Source organism: Carassius carassius, chromosome 20, assembly GCF_963082965.1.
Source record: "Carassius carassius chromosome 20, fCarCar2.1, whole genome shotgun sequence".
Classification (NCBI taxonomy): Eukaryota; Metazoa; Chordata; class Actinopteri; order Cypriniformes; family Cyprinidae; genus Carassius; species Carassius carassius.
The window spans coordinates 10,734,147-10,759,404 of record NC_081774.1 but is presented as its reverse complement, the minus strand read 5'-3'; the positions used below and the strand labels follow the sequence as shown (position 1 = coordinate 10,759,404).

Genomic DNA, 25,258 nt, shown 5'->3' with positions numbered 1-25,258 from the left:
CCCTTCAGTGTTATCTAACTTTAGACCAGTTTCTCATCTGCCTTTTCTGTCAAAGGTTTTGGAAAAAGTTGTTTTTATACAGTTACAAGCCTTAATGCAGAAAAATTCTGTCCTCGAAAAATTTCAGTCTGGTTTTAGATCACGTCACAGTACCGAGTCTGCACTGCTAAGAGTACATAATGATATTGCCTTGTCTGTGGATGCCGAGAGTCCTGCTGTGTTAGTGCTTTTGGACCTCACAGCAGCGTTCGATACGGTGGACCATGCAGTCCTCCTCTCTCGTCTTGAGCATTGTGTGGGCATTCGAGGTTTGGCACTTCAATGGTTTAGCTCCTATTTAGCAGATAGGAGCTTCTCTGTTATGATTGGTGAATGCTCCTCGTCGGCTGCTCCTCTTTCTTGTGGGGTACCCCAGGGTTCAATTCTTGGCCCAATCTTGTTTTCTTTATATATGTTGCCGTTAGGGAGTATTATAGGAAAGCACAATCTATCCTTTCACTGTTATGCTGATGACTTGCAGATTTATTTGCCTTTAAAACCGAATGATAATGTCGCACTAGACTCCCTACTTAGTTGTATCGATGATATTAGGATGTGGTTGTCACAAAATTTTCTTAGTTTAAATAATGAAAAAACGGAGTGTATCATCTTCGGCAACCCAAACGGTTCAGCGGTGAGTTTGGGGGCTTTGGCTCCATACCTTAAGCCTGCTGTCAGAAATTTAGGGGTTACTTTTGATTGCGACATGAAATTTGACAAGCAAATCAGCAATATTGTCAAAATGAGTTTTTTTCAGCTTCGTCTTCTAGCTAAAGTTAAGCCTTTTCTTAATAGGCATGATCTAGAAAAGGTGATTCATGCTTTTATTAGTTCGAGGTTGGATTATTGTAATGCTCTCTATGTAGGTTTAAGTCAAGGCTCTATTGCACGACTTCAACTTGTGCAAAATGCTGCCGCTCGGTTTTTAACAAATACACCTAAGTGTGTACACATTACTCCTGTCCTCTATTCCTTACACTGGCTTCCAGTACAGTTTAGAATACATTTTAAGATTTTGTTGTTTGTTTTTAAGGCCCTAAATGGCCGAGCACCGGAGTACATAAGTGAGATTTTAACCCTGCGTGAGCACAGCCGGTCGTTACGGTCTTCAAATCAACTGGTTTTAGAAGTCCCAAGGTCAAAGTACAAGCGTTGGGGTGATCAGGCGTTTGCAGTTTCTGCCCCAAGACTTTGGAACAAGTTACCCCCTGATATCCGTACAACTGCAGATGAAACTCTTTTTAGGTCTAAACTTAAAACCCACCTGTTTAGGATGGCTTTTAATACATAGTAGTGGTGACACAATTTCCCTCTTGCTGTTTTCTTTTTTGTTATATGTATTTATTGTATGATATGATGTTTATTGTATTCTATGATGTGAAGCACTTTGGATACCTGACGGTTGTTGTAAAGCGCTATACAAATAAATGTTGATTGATTGATTGATTGAACATACTCACCATCCCTTACCTACACCTAGAACTGTCTATCCACCATCATCACGAGGTATGATGCATTCACCTCAAGTTCACCCTGTGGTTGATAGCATACAAGCTATAAGTCGATCACCAGCAGTACCTTATAGGCGTTATCATGAACCACGAATTCCTGAATTCATTGAGGGGGAAGATGTGGAGAGTTTTTTCATTCGTTTTGAACGTATTGCAAGAACGTGGGGATGGCTAATGGATGAATGGGCGGCTCGAGTTGTCACTCTGTTAACAGGCAAGGCCTTGGAAGCGTATGCTGGCATGGATGAACAACGATCCGGTTCCTACGAGGACATCAAGGCGGCAGTACTAGCTAAGTACAATGTAATGGAGGAGACTTATCGCCAGCGCTTCAGGAGTATCACAGTGCCATCTGGTGAGAGTGTCAGAGAGACCTATAATCGAATTAAAGGGTTGTATAAGAGGTGGATGCGACCTGAAGTCAAGGCTAAGGACCAGATAGGAGAGACCATCATTCTTGAACAGTACTTGAGGATTCTTCGTCCAGATGTGAGGACTTGGGTTAAGGAAAATCAACCCCAGACGGGAGAGGAAGCTGCGAGATTGGCAGAGAGGTATATGGCCGCACATCGGGAACCGCAACGGACTTACAGAGTTACTGTGGGTAAGGGTAAAGCTGAGGAGCCCAGTGATCAAACTGTGGGAGTAGGGGGAAAAACTTCTACTTTTGCTAAGGGGCCTCTGATCTGTTATTACTGCCAGCAGCCTGGGCATAAGGCATCTCTTTGCCCATTAAGAAACCCCAAGGTAATGAACATGTGTTATGTTCCCCGAGAGGAGTGGACTAATGAACTGGTGAAAACCATGAACAAACATAGACATATCCTATCAGTAATTGTCAATGGTCATCCTGCTGAAGCACTTGTAGATACGGGGAGTACACAAACCTTGGTAAAATCACATTTACTGAACTGTGAAATGTTAAACTATGGGGATACAGTGTGTTTAGGATGTGTACATGGGGAAGAAAAGGCCTATCCAACGGCTGATGTAACCATGGTTATTGATGAACAGGCATTTTTCCTGAAGGTGGGGGTAATTGACAATCTGGCATATGATGTGGTGTTAGGTGATGATTTTCCTTCTTTAACTGATCTGGTCAATGCAAACCCTAAAACTTGTGCAGTAGTAACCCGATCACAAACTAAAGGGCTACAACCCCTACCCAATGCTCATGCAGATTTGTTTGGGTCTGGGGGGAAGATCATGAAGAGTAAAATACAACGAAAGCAAGAAAAACATAAGGGGAAAGTTAAGGCCCAGGATATTGTACCAGGACTCCCTGGACCTGAGTCAGATGTTATTGATCCTCCATGGAGAGTGCCTGACAATTTTGGGGAATTGCAGAGGTCCGATGTTACCTTACAACCTCTGTATCAACAATTGTGAGAGGTAGATGGTAAGCCGGTAGGTGTACCACAGTTTGGTGGGGATCAGTATATCTTAAAAGACAATCTTTTGTATATGGCAAACACAGAGAGTCCCAGATTGGTTGTGCCTACTGAACTGTGTAAGATGATCTTACATCTGGGTCATACTATACCCTGGTCTGGACATCTAGGTCAGCAGAAAACGTATGGGCGAATTAGTCAACGGTTCTACTGGCCCAAAATGTATAAGGAAGTGCAAGATTACTGTAAGACCTGCTCTGAGTGCCAGCTGGTAGCTCCTGTCCGTAAGGCAGATCGAAGTTATTTGCAGCCCTTACCAATCATTGGTACCCCTTTTGACCGAATAGGTATGGACATAATTGGTCCTTTAGTGAAGACGAGTTCAGGTAACCAATTTGCCCTGGTAATTTGCGACTATGCAACTCGATATCCAGAAGTGTACCCTTTGCGGTCAATCCAGGTTAAACATATTGTGAAATGTTTAATTGATCTGATTTCTAGGGTTGGAGTACCTTCTGAGATTATTACTGACCAAGGGACTAATTTTATGGCTAATGTGATGAAGTTACTGTATAACCAATTGGGCATTAAAGGTATTCGAACTACACCGTTTCACCCTCAAACTGATGGGTTAGTTGAGCGCTTTAATGGCACACTGAAAAGCATGCTTAAAAAATTTGTGGCTGAGACCGGTAGAGATTGGGATAAATGGATTCCTTTCCTTTTGTTTGCATACAGAGAGGTGCCCCAATGTTCAACTGGTTTCTCTCCTTTTGAGCTTTTGTATGGCAGGCAAGTTCGAGGTCCCCTGGACATGCTCAAAGAGGAGTGGACGGCAGAGAAACCAGCCCAGCGCAGTGTCGTCTCTTATGTACTGCAGATGAGGGACAAGTTGGAGACATTCCGGACTTTGGCCAAAGAAAATCTACAAGATGCCCAGAAGAGACAGAAGGTATGGTACGACAATCATGCCAGAGAAAAAGACCTAAAACCTGGACAGAAAGTTCTAGTACTGTTACCCTCAGGTGCGTGCAAACTGTTGGCCAAGTGGCAAGGTCCATATGTCATAACCCGAAAACTTGGCCCTGTAACATATGAAATTCTGTGTCCTGAAAGAAAGCGTCCTAAACAGATCCTTCATGTCAACCTGTTGCGGGAGTTTAAGGAGAGGGGGCTGGAACCTAAAGATCAAGTAGTACTGATGGTGCGGGCAGTCGTGGAGGAAGAAGATGAATTAGAGATGGAGCCACCTCGACTTTCAGCAGAAGATCCTGGCCTTAATTCACATTTAAGTGAACAACAAAAACAACAACTGGCAGAGGTACGTCAATCCTTTCCATCTCTCTTCCAGGAAAGACCGGGGCGTACCAAAGTAGTCACCCACAACATTATCTTGAAAGAGGAAGTTCCAATTCGACAGAAGCCTTATCGAGTTCCCGAGAGGATGGTAGAGAAACTGAAGGAGGAGATTGAAACTATGTTGGAGATGGGAATCATCGAACCTTCCCAAAGTGAGTGGTCAAGTCCCATACTTCTGGTACCTAAGAAAGATGGTGGACTGAGGTTCTGTACCGATTTTAGAAAACTGAACAGCGTATCCTGCTTTGATTCCTACCCAATGCCTCGAATAGACGAACTGATTGAAAAGCTGGGTAAAGCACATTACATGACTACACTAGACCTATGTAAAGGATACTGGCAAGTGCCCCTTGACCCATCGTGTAAGCCGTACACTGCATTTCGTGCCCCCACTGGACTATATCAGTATAATGTAATGCCTTTTGGGTTACACGGAGCACCAGCAACGTTCCAGAGACTTATGGACGATGTACTTGCTGGATGTGATCAATATGCAGCAGCATATTTAGATGATGTAGTAATATATAGTGGCACATGGCAGGAACATTTAGATCATCTTAGAGAGATCCTAGGAAGGCTACAGCAAGCTGGACTCACAATTAACACCACCAAATGCTCGTGGGCATAAACGGAGGTAAAGTATTTGGGATACCTCATTGGCCATGGTCAGATTAAGCCACAGGTGGAGAAGCTTAAGTGTATTCAAAACATTCAAAGGCCACAGACAAAGAAACAAGTGAGATGATTCCTTGGTTTAATTGGGTGGTACCGCCGTTTTATTCCACATTTCGCATCTTTGGCTACCCCATTGACTGATTTAACCAAAAAGAGTCCATCTAAGTTTCACTGGACAGTGGAGTGCGAAGGAACTTTCACAGCACTTAAAGATATGTTATGTCAAGAGGCAGTGTTGCAGGGCCCTGATTTTTTGAAGAGGTTTCTTGTGCAGGTGGATGCCTCGGATGTCGGACTGGGAGCAGTTTTGGCCCAAGGAGAGTCTGGCAGTGAGAGGCCAGTACTGTTCTTGAGCAGAAAAGTTTTCGACAGAGAGAGGAGATATTCAACGATTGAAAAGGAAGGCCTTGCGATCAAGTGGGCTATTGACTCTCTCCGATACTATCTACTGGGGCGGGAATTCACCCTGCAAACTGACCACCAAGCCTTGAAATGGATGCAAACTATGCAGAATAGTAATTCGAGGATACTGCGCTGGTGTCTGGCTCTGCAACCATATAAATTTACAATTGAGCATTGTCCAGGTAAGAAAAATCTCATTGCTGATTACTTATCCCGTTCACCAGACTAATCTCATTCAGAGGGGGGGGGAAGGGAGAAATGTGATAAAATGAGGTTTGTAACTTTCACTTCAAAGAACCAAACAATGGGTTGAGTGTTCAAGATGATTTTATTAACGGTTTGTCCCACACATGTGTCGAGTGGAAGGTGCACATTCCAGTGCGACTCATGTTGTGCCTGTCTTAGCCTTTTGTGCCTGGAAATAGGAAAAGGTGAATGTAAATTTATACAAATAATGATTTGTTTGTTAATGGAGAACCTCTTGTCTTACCTTCTTCCTGGAACATCCTAATAGGAGGGGCTCGCGAACAGGAAGCCTGATTTATACCTTCCCAAAGGAGGAGGAGTTCAAATATTGAGAATGTGAAATGTTATTACATTGAATGCATGTCTTTTAAGATTCTCGTTGGTTTTCATGATGAAAATGGAGCTTGATAAAGAAGATGCTAATATTAATTTTTGCATGTTGAGGTTAAATCTGGACTCATAAATAATCTTATGTATATTGCAATTGAGATATCCTTGCCATTGGTATGTTTGAATTTGAGGGGAGGAGCCTCAACTATAAAGAGTCTAATTGTTTGGACTCAAGGAGAAAAGGTGACTGTTGGGCCAGTAGCCAACGTGTTTGATGTTCTTTATGTAGATATTAGTTTGTTATTGTTTTTTCCCCTTTTATTTGTTTGTACTTTATTTTTTTCCTGTGTTGAAATTTTGGTGGATGGAACCCTGTTACACTGTTGGAGCATGTCCTGACAAGGAAATTAAATCATCTTTAATAGACTTTAATAGAGTTTTATTTCTTTTTGCTGCCTGCCTAGCTACAACTAAGACCATCCTTACCACAATCACAATTATTCATTTTCTGACATGCTTTAATGTAGACACAAACTATGCCAATAAAGTACATTAAACGTAATAGAAAATCAGACTTAAAACCCACACATCATGTAACTGTGCAATAAAAAAAAATGTATTGCATTGGTTTTTCTATTTATTTTTATAAAGAACAAATCAACCAATAAAGAGTGAGTGTATAAAGTATACAGTTTACTTGTTGTAAAACTTCTTAATGGCACATTTTAAATAGTTACTATAGCTACAGAGGAAGGAGATACAGATTGCCAATGAATGCGGTTTGAATTTGGATCCGTTCCTCACACCAAGTATCAAATGGATACAGGATTTAAATAAAAATAAAATACTTTCATGATCATATTATTTAATGCTTGTGCATAACATAATATGCCCCTACTGTACCAAGAATAATAATATAAAATTTAGTAAAATTATAATTAAGTGCAGTTTAATGCACTTGACCGATATGCTTAATTTTTAAATGATATGTTTCATTCTGTTTTGACTTGACTACAAAGACTACATTTTAACAGTTCTACACTTCATTAAAATGTATGTGATCATTTAACCATTATCATGTAATATTTTATTTATCTTGTTTATCATGGGTCACATAATATGCTGCCAGATCTTAGCCTGATTTGGGCCACATATCACTGGACTGATCTGGGACACACTCCTCCCATCAAGAATCGGCCCTCATGTTGTTTGCCGGATCCCCGCCATGCCGTCATTGCCACACATGGCCCAGCTCTGGCTGAAAGGGTACATGCCTTTGCGGACAGGAGGCCAGCAGTGCCACCTTGAGGCCACATGTTGGCCAAGTCTTTGCTATGTGGGTAGCCAGAGTGCCTGACATCTTGGCAAATTTAAAAGTGCTGCCTAATGCTAAACATAAATACAGTAAGATTGTTATTCATGGCAGTGGTAATGATGTTCGACTTCGCCAGCTGGAGATCACTAAAAATAACATTAAAAAGGTGGGTGAACTTGCAAGCACGATGTCGGACACTTTAATATGCTCTGGTCCCCTCCCTGCTTACTGTGGTGATGAGATACATAGCAGATTGTCATCACTCAATGGCTGGATGTCTAAGTGGTGCCTGCAGAATAACATAGGTTTCATAGACAATTGGACAAGCATTTGGGGCAGACCTGACCTGTTGAAAAGAGATGGTCTTCATCCCTCCTGGGGTGGCTCCGCTCTTCTCTCTAGAAATATGGCACATAGTCTTAGAGTTTATATTTGACTAACTGGGGCCCAGGTCATGAAGCAGACAGACTGGCTAAACCGACCGTCTGCTAGCACATAGAGACTCTTTTACCTAGATATCACACTATAGAGGCTGTGTCTGTTCCCAGAACTAGAAAATACAAAAAACATCCAAACCAATTTAAGAGTAACAATTTAATTGAAGTTCAACAAATAAAAAACAGATGCAATACGGATAAACAAATGATAAAGTTTGGCTTATTGACTATCAGATCCCTTTCTACGAAAACACTTTTTGTAAATAATATGATCACTGATCATAATCTAGATGTGCTCTGTTTGACAGAAACCTGGCTAAAACCTGATGATTACATTATTTTAAATGAGTCCACCCCCCAAGATTACTGTTAGAAACATGAGCCGCCTCCAAAAGTCAAAGGGGGGAGGGGGGGGGGGGGTTGCTTCAACTTATAACAATGTTTTCAGGATTTCTCAGAGGGCAGGCTTCAAGTATAACTCGTTTGAAGTAATGGTGCTTCATATAACATTATCCAGAGAAACAAATGTTAATGATAAATCCTCTTTGATGTTTGTACTGGCTACTGTATACAGGCCATCAGGGCACCATACAGATTTTATTAAAAAGATTGCTGATTTTACATCTGAGTTAGTGCTGGTTGCAGATAAAGTTTTAATAGTTGGTGATTTTAATATCCATGTTGATAATGAAAAAGATGCATTGGGATCAGCATTTATAGACATTCTGAACCCTATTGGGGTTAGACAACACGTCTCAGGACCTACTCATTGTCGAAATCATACTCTAGATTTAATACTGTCACATGGAATTGATGTTGATGGTGTTGAAATTATGCAGCCAAGTGATGATATCTCAGATCATTATTAAGTTTGTGCAGACTTCATATAGCCAAAATTGAAAATTATACTTCTTTGTTACAAGTATGGTAGAACCATCAATTCTACCGCAAAAGACTTTTCTTACCGCTTCGTAATCTTCCTGATGTATCCGAATTCCTTAGCATATTTAAAACCTCAGAACAACTTGATGATGTAACAGAAACTATGGACTCTTTCTTTTGCTCCTTTACACTTAAGGAAGGTTAAGGAAAACAGTCTGACACCATGGTATAATGAGTATACTCGCACCCTAAAGAGAGCAGCCCGGAAAATGGAGCGCACCTGGAGGAAAACAAAACTAGAGGTATTTCATATTGCTTGGCGGGAAAAGTAACCTATCCTACAGAAAAGCATTAAAAACTGCTATATCTGATTACCTTTCTTCTCTTTTAGAAGAAAACAAACATAACCCCAGGTATTTATTCAATACAGTGGCTAAATTAACGAAAAATAAAGCATCAACAACATTTCCCAACATCACAGCAGTAATGACTTTATGAACTACGTTACTTCTAAAATCAATACTATTAGAGATAAAATTGTAACCATTCAGCCATCAGATAAAGTATCAAATCTGACAGTGCACTATTGACCCCCTGAGGAACAGTTCCACTCATTCTCTACTATAGGAGAGGAAAAATTGTATTGTAACTTGTTAAATCATCTAAACCAACAACATTTATGTTAGACCCTATTCCATCTAAGTTCCTAAAAGAGGTGCTCCCAGAAGTCATGGATCCTCTTCTGACTATTATTAATTCCTCAAACCTTCAAACTGGCTGTTATTAAGTAAATGGACTGCATTTATATAGCGCTTTCAACAGACCACATGGCCATCCAAAGCGCTTTACAAGTTGCCTCACATTCACCCATTCACACACTCATTCACACACCGACTGCAGTGTCAGCCATTCAAGGCGCCATGCATCTCGTCGGGAGCAGCTGGGGTTAGGTGTCTTGCTCAAGGACACCTCGACACTTGGTCAGGTGGAGCCGGGGATTGAACCACCAACCTTCCGGTTTGTAGACAACCTACATGAACCACTGAGCCACTGCCGCCCACAAGCCTCTCATCAAAAAATGCTCAAACAGCTTGCAAAATAGAAAAACAAACATGAAAAAATGTTGATATTTAGCAGAGGTGCAACAAACCCATACACCAAACCAAACAACCCAACCCCCCCAAAAAAGTAATTCTGAGATTACATGACCATATAAAAGTGGTTTACATGTGGAACATGACATCTGGACATGTTAATGCTACTTTACTTAAGTTTCTAATTTACATTTTATGCCTTGCAACAAATATCTAATTCTGTCTTACACAGGTGTGACCACATATTTTGATACATTTGAGGCTATATAGATTGTGGTTTTGATTGTGGTTTTCACTAGACTGGTTCAAAGTAAAAAGAGCTTTATGTTTTTGTATGACATGTCTCATGTTTTGTATCACTGGGCTCCTACTCTTAGAGCACAATAATAGAGAGCTGAATCTGACAGAGTTACACTCTTAATAGTGAGTTCAGTGGATGTGCGTGATGTAGACGATTGAAACCGCTGATCAGATGTGTGTTCACCACTCGCTGTCCGAGCATTTTTGTATAATAAGAATAGTGGTTCTCTGTTGGGATACTGTCTGAACCAGTAAAGCCAAGCAAATTCACTACTTGTACTATATGAGCAACTCAGCTTGACAGGTTCTGTTTCTTTACAATTTTTTTCTGTCCCTTTATCTGGATCAATGTTGTCTCCAGCCACCAATCCTGTGAACAATAAGCACATAGAACCAAAATATTAATAAACACATAATAAAAAACTAAACAAAATATATTTTTTCAAATACAATTTCCTTATTTTATGTGGAAAAACAAACAATCAGTCAACTAAATAATTTAGCATTTGGGGTTTTATGTTATAAAAAAGTTCATATTCATCAGTTACTCAGTAAATATACCTGTTCCCACTATGAGTATCAGTATAAAGCATCTGTCCATGTTCAATCAGATCAGTTCAGTTCTCTGTTGAGTCTCTCAGTGCTCTGAGATGTAAGTCACTGCAGATCAGTCAGAAACACACACAGGAACTTCCTGCTTTATAAAGGCATGGCTTATATTCGTGATGTTCTTGCATTTTTCACTGTAGTTTCCACTCATTTCTCATGAACATGGACATCACTTATAGCTTCTTTCTCTCTGTCTTAATCTCTATTATTATCTCTGTTTTTAATCTTGTCTCTTAATGTAACAGGTTTCTGTAGAGATCTGATGTGTTTCCTGTCACTGTGTTATAGACAAAGTCTGATACAGCAGCAGATGAGTTCTTCAGATCAATATGGTTTTTCTCCCTTATACAACTTTAACAGAGAATTTTCGATATACATCAGACACCTCAGCTTCCTTTGGAATACCGGAGGACAAGGACATACCAGAAATTCAGGTTCATCTTTCATACTGATGGGACCAGTGGAGATTATCTGTATTTCCAGAAGAAGAAAAACTACAGGGTAATGTAACACTCGAACCCAGCAAAAACATCTGTTTGGTTTGGTTTGATAACACTGACAAAAACAGCAGCTGAACAAGAATAATTGTTAAGAGCATTTAAAAAATTAAATTTAAATCATTAATGATTAAAAACATAATGCAAATCTTCCAGCATCGTGATATAGACATGTGGGGCGTGTTAGAATGAGCCATTTTAGTTAGGCGTGGTTGACTCTTAACTTTTATAAAGAATATCTCTTTGTAATAGTGAGTTCAGTGGATGTATGTGTTGTAGCTGAATTAAACCATCAGAGGTGTGTTCATTATCTGTTGGTGGATTATACGAATTGTGGTTCTCTGTTGGGATACTGTCTGTACCGGTAAAGCCACACATATTCATTATTTTTACTATATGAGCAGATCAGCTTGACAGTGTCACGGTTGGTAAACCGTGATCTCTGGGTTTTGCACTTTGTTGTGAAGTCTTTGTGTTACGCGTCAGCACTGATAAGCTTGTGGGCGTCTCCGTTAATTGTCATCAGCAGCAGCTGTCACTCATTACTCTCTCCCTATATTTTGGCTTGTCTCACGTCTTGTGTTTGTGAGAGCGTTGTTTCATGTCTGGTAACTGTTCTATGCTTCTGTGTTGGATGTCCATGTCTTCCCCCGGAACCTCATCCACTCATCGCACCTTCACAAGCATCACCACGTACCTTCGGCTCGATTCCCCGCAGTTCCTGTGCCATCTTCTCCTGCTGCCAACTCACCATCTGGATTACTCACCATCTCTCCACCATCTTGGATTGTCGTCTTCCCAGCGTTGTTTGTATTCTTGTTTGGTTTTCATTAAATTGTTCATACTCGCACTTGTTTCCATCTCCTTCATCCAGTTGTCACAGACAGTTTCTCTTTCTTCAGAGGTTTTTTCATCTCTTTATCTGGCTTTATTTTGTCTCCAACAACCAAAACTCTAAACAATATGTACATATGAATAGATTTTTGATTTGGTGAAAGCAAAGTTGATTAAATAATACTGCAAACACCTTTCTAACCACAAAAATACAACTGACTGAAGTAATCTAGCCTTTTGAGATTTTAAAAACATCATAAATATTTATATAGAATTTCATTAATACCTTTTCCCACAATGAGAATCAGTAGAAAGCATCTGTCCATGATCAGTTCAGTTCTCTGTTGAGTCTCTCAGTTCTCTGAACTGTAAGTCACTGCAGATCAGTCAGAAACACACAGGACTTCCTCCTCTCTGATTTTGTTGCTGATGTTCATGATTGTCATTAAACTTTGTAAGATAAATATTCAAGTTTATAAGAGAATGTTATATATAAAAAAAGATGTGCATTCCTAACTGTGCACAAAACATTATAGTGGTAACAGAGTGCATAGGCAATTTAGGCCATATCTCCATGTGACATTGTGTGAACACCGCTAACTTTGTCTCTGTGTTTCTCTCGTCTCTCAGTGTAACAGGTTTTCTAGAGAGCTGGGGCCCGTTCTTCGTACGTCGCTAACTCCGTTAGCTGGATTTGATTGTTGACGATTTGGCATGATCTTGGATCGTTTGGTTCTTCGAAGCTCATCCCGGAGCTGCTGTCATAGCAACAGGTCCGTAAGCTTAAACCTGCTCGGGAGCAGGCTTATTTCATGTAAACAGGATTAGATCGCTTCTTTTCAACCAGAACTGATACTCAAAATATGTCTGCTACCACCGCTACTTTATTACAAGTGTATCGTACTGATCCAGGGACAATAATTTAAAATAATAATCATTAAAAAATATTTTAAAATAATATAAAAATGCTGTGTAGTCCATAACAGCCTACTATAGACAGCCAGTTTTACTCACTGAAATATTTATTTGTCATAAAAGTATTACTTCATAATTGTATTAGAGTCTTACACACATGCTATACAGATAATAGAGTTGTGCATTATTTTGAGTGATGACTGCTATTATAAGAGTTGCTTGATGGAGTGCAGGAGATGCAGATAACATGATATTGACCCTTAAGAAACTTTAATTAATGCTGTCACGTAACAAATATGTCCAAATATAAAATGAAATGAATAGATAATTTCTACACTGAAATAAAAATTTAATGACTGCACAACTATTATAAATTTCGAATCTAAATAATTGGGAATCATGAAAAAAATTATAAAAAAATAAAAACCCTATTATCTGTTTCATGTATCTATTATAACATTTATGTAGTTTTGTTTGCTTGGCTGTTTCTTTATAAAAGTCCAGAAATTTGTCAAGTTTTTCCGTCGGGTGTCATTTTAAATTATATGACGCCATTACATTGCCGTCTTGCCACCAGCCAATCGCTTCACTGCTGATCATGGTTTCGAGTATCGATACATATCCCCTTTTAAGCCAACACATGAACGCGCAATTATCTCAGATAACTCAATCCAGCGATACTAATCATACACAACAGGTGTGTTCGAAGAAACCAATTAGCCAGATCATGATTAGCACGATGATATCATCTTGGATGTGTCATTTGATCTCGGATGTAATAAGCGACGTACGAAGAACGGGCCCCTGATGTGTTTCCTGTCACTGTGGGCTTCAGAGCACAGTATTGTGCACAAAAAGTTACTGCAAATAAGTATTATTAAAAAAAATATTACTATTTGCCAGAGTGTGGCAGCTTTAATTAAAATAATATTTGACATTAATGAGGGAAGTAGTTTACTGTTTTAAAGTTTTTCCTCCATCAGATTCAGAAACATTTTCAATGTAATTTTTGGCGCAACTCACAACAGTGTAGCATCATGTGAAACACATTTATCTCTCCATCAGTGTTAAATTCTGATTAGGTAATTCTTTAAAACAAAATCAGATGAAAAACATTCGTGTTAACACCATGTTTCATAATCCAGTTTTTCACATGTTTGAAAGACAATTATACTGTGCACAGTCATGTGCATGTTTATGCCTATGTGTTTTTGCATGGGGTTTGACTTGAGTGTTCTCACTGTGGTCTTCAGAGCACAGTAGTACACAGCAGAGTCAGACACATGTAGTTTCTTGATTGTCAGTGGAACTGAATTGGATGAATGTTTAGAGTGAAATCTCTCCTGGAACTCAGTTCCATTGTCTCCTCCATATTTGCTTCTCCTCAGGATGTATTTAGGAAAGTCATTCGCTCTCTGGATGTACCAGAATAAATCTTCTTGTGCTGAATCTGTTTTATATTTACACTGTAATGTTACTGATCTTCCTTCAGCTTCAGTCACATGTTTGTCTGGCTGATCAACTGTGTCCTCTGATCTGCACTCTGTAAAGATTTAAGAATATTTAATGTACAATACAATACAGCATATAATCAACTTACATGAATATACAGCTTTATTAAATTAGAATTCATACCAAGAATGAATATTGTGAAGAGAAATATATTCATCAACCTGTGTGGCATGACTGTGTCTATGTTGAAGAAAAATATGTAAATATAAGAGTCTGGCTTCTGGTATTATAACGACGATCCAAGGAGGAGCTTGTGGAGAAATATACAGTAAAAGCTGCTGTATTGTTTAATGAAATATTGAACACATACTGCCCTCTTCTGGTTCACTGCAAGTATGGCATAACTGAAATTCTGCAATCTCATACACATTCATGCAAATAAAGTTTTTTTATTTTTTGAATGGTAGAAAATTCTAAAGTGAATGGTCAATTAAAGAACTGTTGTATTGTTACGACCCTGTCTAGGGTAAGGATGCAACATAAACTGAAATCAACAACAAAGACCCTTTATACATTTATTTACAGAACCACAGATTAAAAGCACAACTTCAGGGGTGAGCAAAGGCCAAAACAACAAACAAATACCAAGCCAGCTCCTAACAGAAAAGACTAAATTCCCTAACAAAAGAAAAACTTATAAAAATACAATATGCTACCGTAACTTCCTAATGAAAAACAGGAGAAAACATTTTCTGCAGAAGAAAATGGCACTCATCCTCTACAGCTTCCAAGTGTGGAAGCTATAATAATTTACAATAGGCTACTTTTAAATTTAACAAAATGGAAAATGAGATTGACAACACCTTATCAACTCAAAACCCAAATCCACACTGAACACAATAGGCAGATCAACAGGCAAGCTAAGATCATCAGCACCGCCAACACAGAACAACACATGTACAATGGAACAACAGGAAATCACAAGTTGAGCATCCCCTTTCCCAGGCACAGCAGATCCTTTTATTGCTGCTCCTTGGTCCCATTAGCACTAATCAGATCTGGAGATCACTTTGGTAGGATCCAACCCTGTGAAAAATAGATAGAGAGAGAGAGGACCAGCAAAGCAAGGCACACACACACACACACACACACACACACACACTATATGTCTTAAGACATACTGTAACAGTATGGATTTGCTGTAATTAACGTTTCATAATGCCACACAAATATGCATACTGAAAAAAACTGCCCTTTTGATTAACTTCAGAATCTTAGACTTTAGAATCTTTGTTTTGTTTTGATAATTTTTGCATTAAATATCATGTTTCTTGTCTCTCATTGTAACAGGTTTTTGTAGAGAGCTGATGTGTTTCCTGCCACTGTGTGCTGCAGAGCACAGTAGTACAGAGCAGAGTCAGATACAGCAGCAGAGGAGATCTCCAGATCCACACGTTCACTTTTTGGAACGTTAACAGAGAACCTTGAATCTATCTTAGACACCTCAGCTATTTTTGCTTTGCTGTAGATGAGTACAATAAATTCAGGTTTTGATCTTCCATACTGACGGTACCAGTGGAGATTATCTGAATTTACAGATGCAGTGAAACTACAGGATAATGTAACATTTGAACCTTCCTCAGCAAAAACATCTGTTTTGTTTGGTTTAATGACATTCCCAAAGACAGCAGCTGAAAAAAGAAGAGGGATATTGGTCATTTTTATGAGATGTTTTTCATATAACTAATTTTTTACAATAAAAATCTACATTTATATAATAATATTTATCCAGATAACATACCAGCTAAGGCACAGAACACAATGACTGAATGAAGATCCATTGTACATGTGTTCAAGATTCAAGCTGAATCGATTCAACCGCAGTCTCTGTCAGATACAAAATCAAATTAACACACTGAGTCCCTCCTCTCTGAGCCACATTATAATGAATTTGACATCAGATCCAGTCACATGACCTGATGTCACATCTGTATGATTACAGAACAAATGAACCAAATTTGATCTGCCATCCTTATTTAAGGATTTGACCTTATAATAATGGGACTATTGTAATGATATTGTTGTAACGACTGGGTGAAGGAGTGGCAGGAAGCAAGTGCGAGATAAATGAGATTTAATGAAGACAATACAAAACTGAGACACAAATAACGCTGGGAGGAATGCACAGTCCAAGATGGTGGTGATGAGTGACGAATCCGGAAGGCGGAGGTGAGTAGGCAGCAGGAGAGGGTGACACAGGAACTGCGGAGAAGCGAGCCAAAGGTAAGTGGTGTTGCTTGGTGGTGGGTTGCGTAGAGTGGACGGGGTTCCAGGGAGAGACGGACTTTCAACGCAGAAACACACAAGAAAGCAAAGCATAGGTCATAAACATGAAACAACGCTCTCACGAACACAAGACGCTAGACAAGCCAATATATATGGATGAGTAAAGAGTGACAGCTGTTGCTGATGACAATTAACGGAGACGCCCACAAACTAATCAGTGCTGACGCGTAACACACAGACTTCACCCACAAAGTGCAAAACCCAGAGATCACGGTTTACCAATCGTGACAGTACCCCCCCCTCCTGGAGTTCCCAGAAGGGCCTACCTGCTGATTGTAATCATCAATAAGGCAGTGATCCAGTATGTCCCTAGCAGGTACCCAACTCCTCTCCTCCGGACCGTAACCTTCCCAGTCCATCAAGTACTGGAATCCTCGTCCCCTCCGTCTCGAGTCCAGAATACGATTAACCGAATAGGTCGGTTCCCCATCTACGAGACGCGGCGGCGGGGAACCGGGGTAGGCAGATTAATACGTGAATAAAACACGGGTTTAATTTTGGACACATGGAAGGCGGGATGTATTTTCCTGTACGCTGGAGGTAGTTTGAGGCGGACTGTCACCGGACTAATGATCTTGGTGACAGTAAACGGGCCAATGAATTTGGGAGCTAATTTGTTAGAAACGGAACGGAGAGGAATATTGTTAGTAGAAAGCCACACTTTTTGACCCACTATGTAAACGGGAGGCTTTGACCGGTGACAATCGGCCTTGGCCTTGCGCTCCCTCATCCGGAGCAGAGTCACGCGGGCTCTGGTCCAGGTGCGGTGGCACCTCTGGACAAATGCGTGAGCGGTGGGGACCGCGACTTCAGATTGCAGACTAGGAAAAGCTGGTGGCTGGTAACCTACACTGCACTGAAACGGAGAGAAGCCCGTGACTGACACTGGTAACGAATTGTGAGCGTACTCCACCATAGAGAGTTGTTGGCTCCAGGAAGAAGGATTCTTGGAGACCAAACATTGCAACATTCTCTCTAAATCTTGGTTGGCTCGCTCAAACTGCCCGTTACTCTGGGGATGATAACCCGAAGACAGACTAACCGTAACTCCTAGCAATTTACAAAATTCCTTCCAAAATTTGGATATAAATTGGGATCCCCTGTCAGAAACCACGTCTACCGGGAGGCCATGTAACCGAAAGACGTGATCTAGGACAGTGACCGCTGTCTCCTTGGCTGTATGTAATTTGGGCAAGGGAATGAAATGTGCCTCCTTCGAGAACCAGTCCACTACGGTCAAAACGACCGTCATGCCATTAGAGGGCGGTAACAAAATCTAGTGCGATATGTCACCAGGGTCTCAAAGGGACAGACAGCGGTTGAAGAAGCCCATCAGGAGGCCAGTTAGACGACTTACCACTGGCGCAAACTGAGCAAGCCAAAACAAAATCGAACAATTCTCTGTTACCAATGTCATAATTGCGTTTAGCAGGAGATAAACAATGTGAGAAAAACGCGCAGGGATGCCTCTTATTGTCCGAGGCAGCACGTTGGGAAAGAACTGCTCCTACCCCCACCTCTGATGCGTCGACCTCCACCACGAACTGCCATGTGGGATCAGGAGCTACAAGGATGGGAGCCGAAACGAAGCGGCTCTTGAGGTTGATTAATGCAGTTTCGGCTGCATCCAACCACCTGAACGGAGTACTGGGGGAGGTCAAGGCCTTCAGAGGTGAGACTAGTTGGCTGAAATTACGAATAAAACATCGATAAAAATTGGCGAACCCCAGAAACCACTGTAGGGCCTTACGGGAATCTGGAGATGACCAATCTATCACAGCCTTAACCTTGTCAGGATCCATACGTATTCCCTCGAATGAGACGATATACCCTAGGAAGGGGACAGACTGTGCATGGAATACGCATTTCTCCGCCTTGACAAAAAGCCCATTCTCGAGTAACCTCTGGAGCACTCGTCTGACGTGTTGAACATGTTCCTGGAGAGATGAAGAAAAAATCAGTATGTCATCCAGGTAAACATATATAAACTGATCTACCATGTCTCTCAACACGTCATCGTTAACGAGTGCTTGGAAAAACCCTGGCGAGTTGGAGAGCCCCAACGGCATCACCAAATATTCAAAGTGCCCTCTAGGGGTGTTAAAGGCGGTTTTCCATTCATCCCCCTTCCTGATGCGGACCAAATGATAAGCGTTACGTAAATCCAATTTTGTGAATACGGATGCTCCCTGTAACCTCTCGAAAGCTGAAGACATCAACGGTAACGGATAGGTGTTCTTTATCGTGATGTTGTTCAGCTCTCGGTAGTCAATACAAGGTCGCAGAGAACCATCCTTCTTACCCACAAAAAAAGAATCCCGCCCCCGCTGGAGAAGAGGAAGGTCGGATGAATCTCGATGCCAAGGAATCAGAAATGTATTTCTCCATGGCCTCCCTCTCCAGAATAGAAAGAGAGTAAAGCTTGCCTTTAGGCGGAGACTTACCTGGCACTAAATCTATAGCACAGTCGTAGGGACGATGCGGAGGAAGAGAAGCAGCACGGGACTTACTGAACACCTCCTTCAGGTCCAAGTACTCTGCGGGCACGTTTGATAACACCACAGTCTCTTTCTGAAAGACAGAAACAGGCACAACAGGACAAGCAGAAACCAGACAAGACTCATGACAACTTTCACTCCACAAGGTGACTGTGTTGGAACCCCAATCCACTCGTGGATTATGTTTGATTAACCAGGGGTGACCTAAAACAATGGGAGCTACAGGGGAGTCCATGAGGTAAAAGGATGTGGTTTCACTGTGGTTGCCTGAGGTGAGCAGAGTTATGGGTTCAGTGTAGTGGATGACGTGTGGCAGTTCCTGGCCATTGAGTGTGGTGACATGGATGGGATGAGACACAGGAAATAGAGATGAAGATCTTTGCCCGAACCCGACGGGACCCAATGGGACCTGACGGGTTCGGGCTTAATTTATATAATCTTATGCGGGCTCGGGTTTGCGCTCCGGTTTGCGAGGTAAACGAATGGTCATGTGATGCGTTTCAATTAGCGTGAGAAAGATGCGCAAATGGATGCTGAGTAGGTGTAACGGAGGCTTGCCTCTCGCGATTACGTTTTGGTTGCACCAGCAACTAAAGCAAAGTCTGAGGTGTTGAAAAGTTTTGATCATGTTTATAATGAGAATAATGAGTGAATAATGACGCACCATCAGTGAGCGCAGGAACGCGCTGAAGACATCTAGAGTGAATTCAATCATTTTCCTCCACAAAAACATGTAGGCTAAGCCTAATCTCTGTGAGTAAAGGTTTTTCAAATGATAACTATATATTCATTGAGTCTTAAATGCATAATGTGGACAGAGTATTTACGCTATGTTGGCATTATTCTTTTATTAAAGAATTTTATTCTTTTATTCTTTTATTTTGTTATTGCCAAATACCAGTCTTAATTTAAAATTTATCTTAATTTAACTTGTTTAAAAAAACTCATTTTTATTGGTTCATTGGTCTATTTATAGGCTAAATAAGCCTATGCCTATTTAGTGATGTTAAGATGTTACAGAGGACTTATTTTATTTCTTTATTCCAACTTCCAAGTGGTCTAGTCTACGTTAGTTATGAATAAATTGTCAAAACACGTATAAATGACTCATTCTTGACAAAAGGAAAAAGAGCTGTGTGTGCGCGCACATTTGAATAATGTCGGGCTGTAAACGGGTTCGGGGCTTTTAAAAAGCTGTCAATCAAAATGTACTTGTCGGGCTCGGGCCGAAACCTGACGGGCTCGGGTCCTGTCGTACCTAACTTTTAAGGCCCGATTACACCTCTAACAGGAAGGACTGGAAGGTTCAAGTGATGTGCAAGGAGAGAGTCAATAAAATTACCTTCGGTCCCAGAGTCCAGAAGGGCGTGACAGTCGTGAGTGTGGTTCTCCCACCGCAGTTTCACCGGAAGGAGAGTCGATGATGTGGTAGTAGCCGATAGTAGCCTCAAACTTACTACCGGGCTGGCTCTTTTTACCAGGCAGGAATGGATGGAATGCTCCGAGCCACCGCGATATAAGCATAGTCCTTGGGCCCTCCGCCGCTCTCTCTCCCTCCAGGAAAGCCGAGCTCTACCCACCTGCATGGGTTCGTGATCGTTGACGGGACCGACCGTGTTCTCTCGACTCGAGCGGCCCCTTTCCGGAGAGACGTAATGGCGTGTAGGACTGACTTGTCTACCCAGGCGGTTAATCCGAGCGTCCACCCAGAGTGCCAGGTCGATTAGGCCGTAGAACGTTGGGGGCAGCTCGAGGAGGTAGATCTCCTTCTGAACACGGTCGGCCAGCCCATGCAGGAATCGATCCCACTGTGCCGCCTCGTTCCACTGGTACGCGGCCGCCAGGGTGCGGAACTGAATGGAATAGTCCGCCACCAATGATTCTCCTTGTTTGAGGTCCGAGAGCTGGTGAGCGGCCTCCCTGCTGGCTGCGGCTCGATCGAACACGCGTTTCATCTCTTCGGAGAGGGCGTGGAACGAGGCGCAACACAGATGTTGATTCTCCCACACCGCCGTCCCCCATAAGGCTGCCCTACCAGAGAGTAGGGTAAGAGCAAACGCAACCTTGGACTCCTCTGTCGCAAAGGTGCGGGGCTGCAATGCAAAATGCATGGAACATTTGTTATGGAAAGTCTTGCAAAAGTTTGGCTCACCGGAGTAACTCTCTGGCACGGGAAGTCGCGGCTCTGGCCGGAAGTTGTCCTGGGAGGTCTCCCGGGGGACGGGCGGCGCAGGTGGTGCGGTGGGCGCAGTGGGAGAGGTGAGTTGATGAATCCGCTGGGTGAGCTCATACACCTGTGTCACCAGCACTTGGATTGTGCATCCGGTGTTCATGATGCTCTCCTGCTGAAGCCGAAGGTAAGTGGTGTTGCTTGGTGGTGGGTTGCGTAGAGTGGATGGGGTTCCGGGGAGAGACGGACATCCAACTCAGAAACACACAAGCATAGGTCATAAACATGAAACAATGCTCTCACGAACACAAGACGCTAGACAAGCCAATATATAGGGATGAGTAATGAGTGACAGCTGTGGCTGATGACTATTAACGGAGACGCCCACAAACTAATCAGTGCTGACGCGTAACACACAGACTTCATCCACAAAGTGCAAAACCCAGAGATCACGGTTTACCAACCGTGACAATTGTCCTGCATTTGGGGGGGGGGGCATCATTAACTGAAAAGTTTTTTTTTTTAAATTAGAATATTTTGTGTTAGTTTTTCCTCCATTATGTTATTTTGGGCTTTACTCATTAAAGTGTACCATTTTTTTAAACAATCTATCCGTCTATCATGCATAAATAATATGATATCCAACTGTCCATTTGGGAAGACAATTCTACTTCACACAGCCTTAAATCAAGAAAACAGTGTTTAAAATTTAATTGAAATAATTCAATTACACAAAATTCTGCAATCAATATAATAATGATTCAATGATTACTATTGTTATACACTTTAGTTTATTATTGCCTTATTGTCATTATGATTTATTATGGTTTTAAAATATTCAAAATGTAATTTACTTATTATTATTTTAAATAAGCAGTCGCATATATGACATCTGGACATAATGTTAATGTTTTTTCCTGAAGATTCTCATTTATATTTGTGCCTTACTTCAAAGGCCTAATTCTGTTTTACACAGGTGTGACCACATATTTTATTAATCTCAGAGCTGAAGAGATTGTGATTTTGATTTTGGTTTTCACTAGATATTTTCAAAGTGAAATGAACTTCAGGTTTTTGTACATGTTTCATGTTTTGTATCACTGGGCTCCTACTCTTAGAGCACAATAATAGTGAGCTGAATCTGATAGATGTAGATCAGTAATAGTGAGTTCAGTGGATGTACGAGATTTAGTCAACTGAAATCGACAATCTGAGGTGTGTTGATCAGAACTTTGTGATCGGGCACCTTTGAGTAATAAACACTGTTTATCTGTTGGGATTCTGTCTGTACCAGTAAAGCCAAACAGATTCATTACTGGTACTGTATACACAGGTTTCTTGTATACAAACAACACCTGATGCGCGCGCATCCAGGAGGCAGAAAACCACTATCTGTTATGCCGAGTTCAGTAAGACAACATTGTAATTAACGTAGATTTCGCTTGTTGACTCAATAATAAATTGCAATTTCAGAGTTGGATCTGTTTGTTTGTGTTTCATATTAATATAACATTATGTAAAACGTCCAACTGTTTACGAATCAAAATCCGGACATACTGTGAACATCTGACACCCAGCACTGGCTCGGTTAGTACAATTGACCACGCAACAACTCCTTGGCATTTTGACTAGCGACAACACCACCACTATGCTACTAGCCTAAACCCTTTACTCCGGTACGAAGAGAGCGGGTCTTTTGCCTCCTGGTTGCGTGCGCAAGCAGTGATGACGTCGCCAAGAAATACATGTATAAACACCTCAATTTGACAGTTTCTGTTTCTTTAAAGGTTTTTTTTCTGCTCCTTTATGTGGCTTAATGTTGTCTCTTTAATTGTTAGATTAATTAGAGTGTTGTGCATAAAATGAGTACTCAAAATCAAAGGCAACATTTCATATTCTAAACAGAAGCACAAGTTAAATAATTTCTTGGCTGAGATTCAGCTCACGTGTCTTTGTATGTTTTCTCACTGTGGGCCTCAGAGCACAGAAGTACACAGCAGAGTCAGACACACACACATCTTTGATTGTCAGTGGAACTGAATTTGATGACACTTTAGAGTCAAATCTCTCCTGGAACTGAGCATCATTATCTTCTCCTCCATATTTGTTTCTCCTCAGGATGTATTTAGGAAAGTCATTCGCTCTCTGGATGTACCAGAATAAATCTTCTTGTGCTAAATCTGTTTTATATTTACACTGTAATGTTACTGATCTTCCTTCAGCTTCAGTCACATGTTTGTCTGGCTGATCAACTGTGTCCTCTGATCTGCACTCTGTAAAGATTTAAGAATATTTAATGTACAATACAATACAACATATAATCAACTTACATATTTATGCAGATGCATTAAATGAGAATACATACCAAGAATTAATATTGTGAAGAGAAATATATTCCTCAATCTGTGTGACATAACTGTGTCTGTTGAAGTACTAATAAATCGGTTAATATGACAAGTTTTGCTTTTGGTATTTAAATGTTGATCCAAGGAGGAGTTTGTGAAGACCCATAAAAGCTGCTGTACTGTTGAGTGTAATATTGAGCACCTACTGCCCTCTTCTGGTTAACTAGAAGGATATTGTATAAGTGGTATCTCAAGTTTAAGTCGAGCCAAGTTTACTGTTATTTTTCTACATGTTGAGGCATACAACAGTACAAAATATTGTGCCTCACAGACCACAGTGTCACATATATAAATATATAAACCTGTATACACAGTATTTGAACAGAGACCTGGAGTAAACTTGACTTGACTTAAACAGTTTATGTACAGGAGGCAATGTTAGTCTTTTCAGTTTTCAAGCGCAAAACTGTTTGCAGACATTACACACTGAGAATTTTTTAGCATGCTTGATTCAAACTGGCACAGGTGACAACATATTTTATTACACTGGGGGCTGGAACGGTTGTGGTTTTTATGAATATACACTTTTCATTTGTTTCCACTCCATAAATAATCTACCTTTTCCCACAATGAGTATCAGTATAAAGCATCTGTCCATGTTCAATCAGATCAGTTCAGTTCTCTGTTGAGTCTCTCAGTGCTCTGAGCTGTAAGTCACAGAAGATCTGTCAGAAACACACACGGGAACTTCCTGCTTTACAAAGGCATGGCTTAAATTCTTAATGGCTTTGCATTTATCATTTTCATTTCTGATTGATGAAAATATAAAGAATATTTATTATTTATTATAGCTATTTCTATTTCTAGCTATTTTTATATAAAATGTAACGAGAATTTGGAACAAGCAAGAAATACATGTTAATTTTAGAGTATATACTTTGAGATAAAGTATATAATTTGAGATAATTTAACATTTATTTGCTATATATCTTGCTGTATTTTTCTCCTGTCTCTCATTGTAACAGGTTTTTGTACAGTGTTCTTGTGTTTCCTGTCACTGTGGGCTGCAGAGCACAGTAGTACAGAGCAGAGTCAGATACAGCAGCAGAGGAGATCTCCAGATCCACATGTTCACTTTTTGGAATGTTAACAGAGAACCTTGAATCTATCTTAGACACCTCAGCTCTTTTTGCTTTGCTGTAGATGAGTACAAGAAATTCAGGTTTTGATCTTCCATACTGACGGTACCAGTGGAGATAATCTGAACTTCCAGATGCAGTGAAACTACAGGATAATGTAACATTTGAACCTTCCTCAGCAAAAACATCTGTTTTGTTTGGTTTAATGACATTCCCAAAGACAGCAGCTGAAAAAGAAGAGACATTTATTTTACATAGAACTCATTTTTAACAACAAAAATAATAATTAACCAAATAACATACCAGCTAAGGCCGAGAATAGAATGATCTTATGAAGATCCATTGTACAAGTTTTCACTCTGAGAAGAGTCCTCTGATTGCTTTCAACCGCAGTCTCTGTCAGATACAAGATCATATGAACACACTGAGTCCCTCCTCTCTGAGCCACATTATAATATTTTTGACATAAGAT

At 40.7% G+C, this 25,258-nt stretch overlaps 1 protein-coding gene and 1 gene segment (V, D, J or C); one reads left to right on the top strand and one right to left on the bottom strand.

Annotated features, from left to right (window-relative positions):
- Positions 1-1,577: 1,577 nt before the first annotated feature.
- On the top strand, positions 1,578-4,928 carry LOC132096923 (uncharacterized). The gene is made up of 2 exons (XM_059502612.1): positions 1,578-3,124; positions 3,289-4,928. The coding sequence occupies exon 2, from the start codon at positions 3,291-3,293 to the stop codon at positions 4,926-4,928; it is 1,638 nt and encodes a 545-aa protein (XP_059358595.1). The 5' UTR covers positions 1,578-3,124; positions 3,289-3,290.
- Positions 4,929-15,626: 10,698 nt separating this feature from the next.
- LOC132096922 (T cell receptor alpha variable 38-1-like) lies at positions 15,627-16,363 on the bottom strand. The segment is given in 2 exon segments: positions 15,627-15,979; positions 16,090-16,363. Coding segments are annotated over 2 exon segments (393 nt in total).
- Positions 16,364-25,258: the final 8,895 nt, after the last annotated feature.

What these genes read in the sequence shown, in the direction of transcription:
- LOC132096923 (XM_059502612.1), top strand. Translation starts at nt 3,291, where the DNA reads ATGGACATAATTGGTCCTTTAGTGAAGACGAGTTCAGGTAACCAATTT.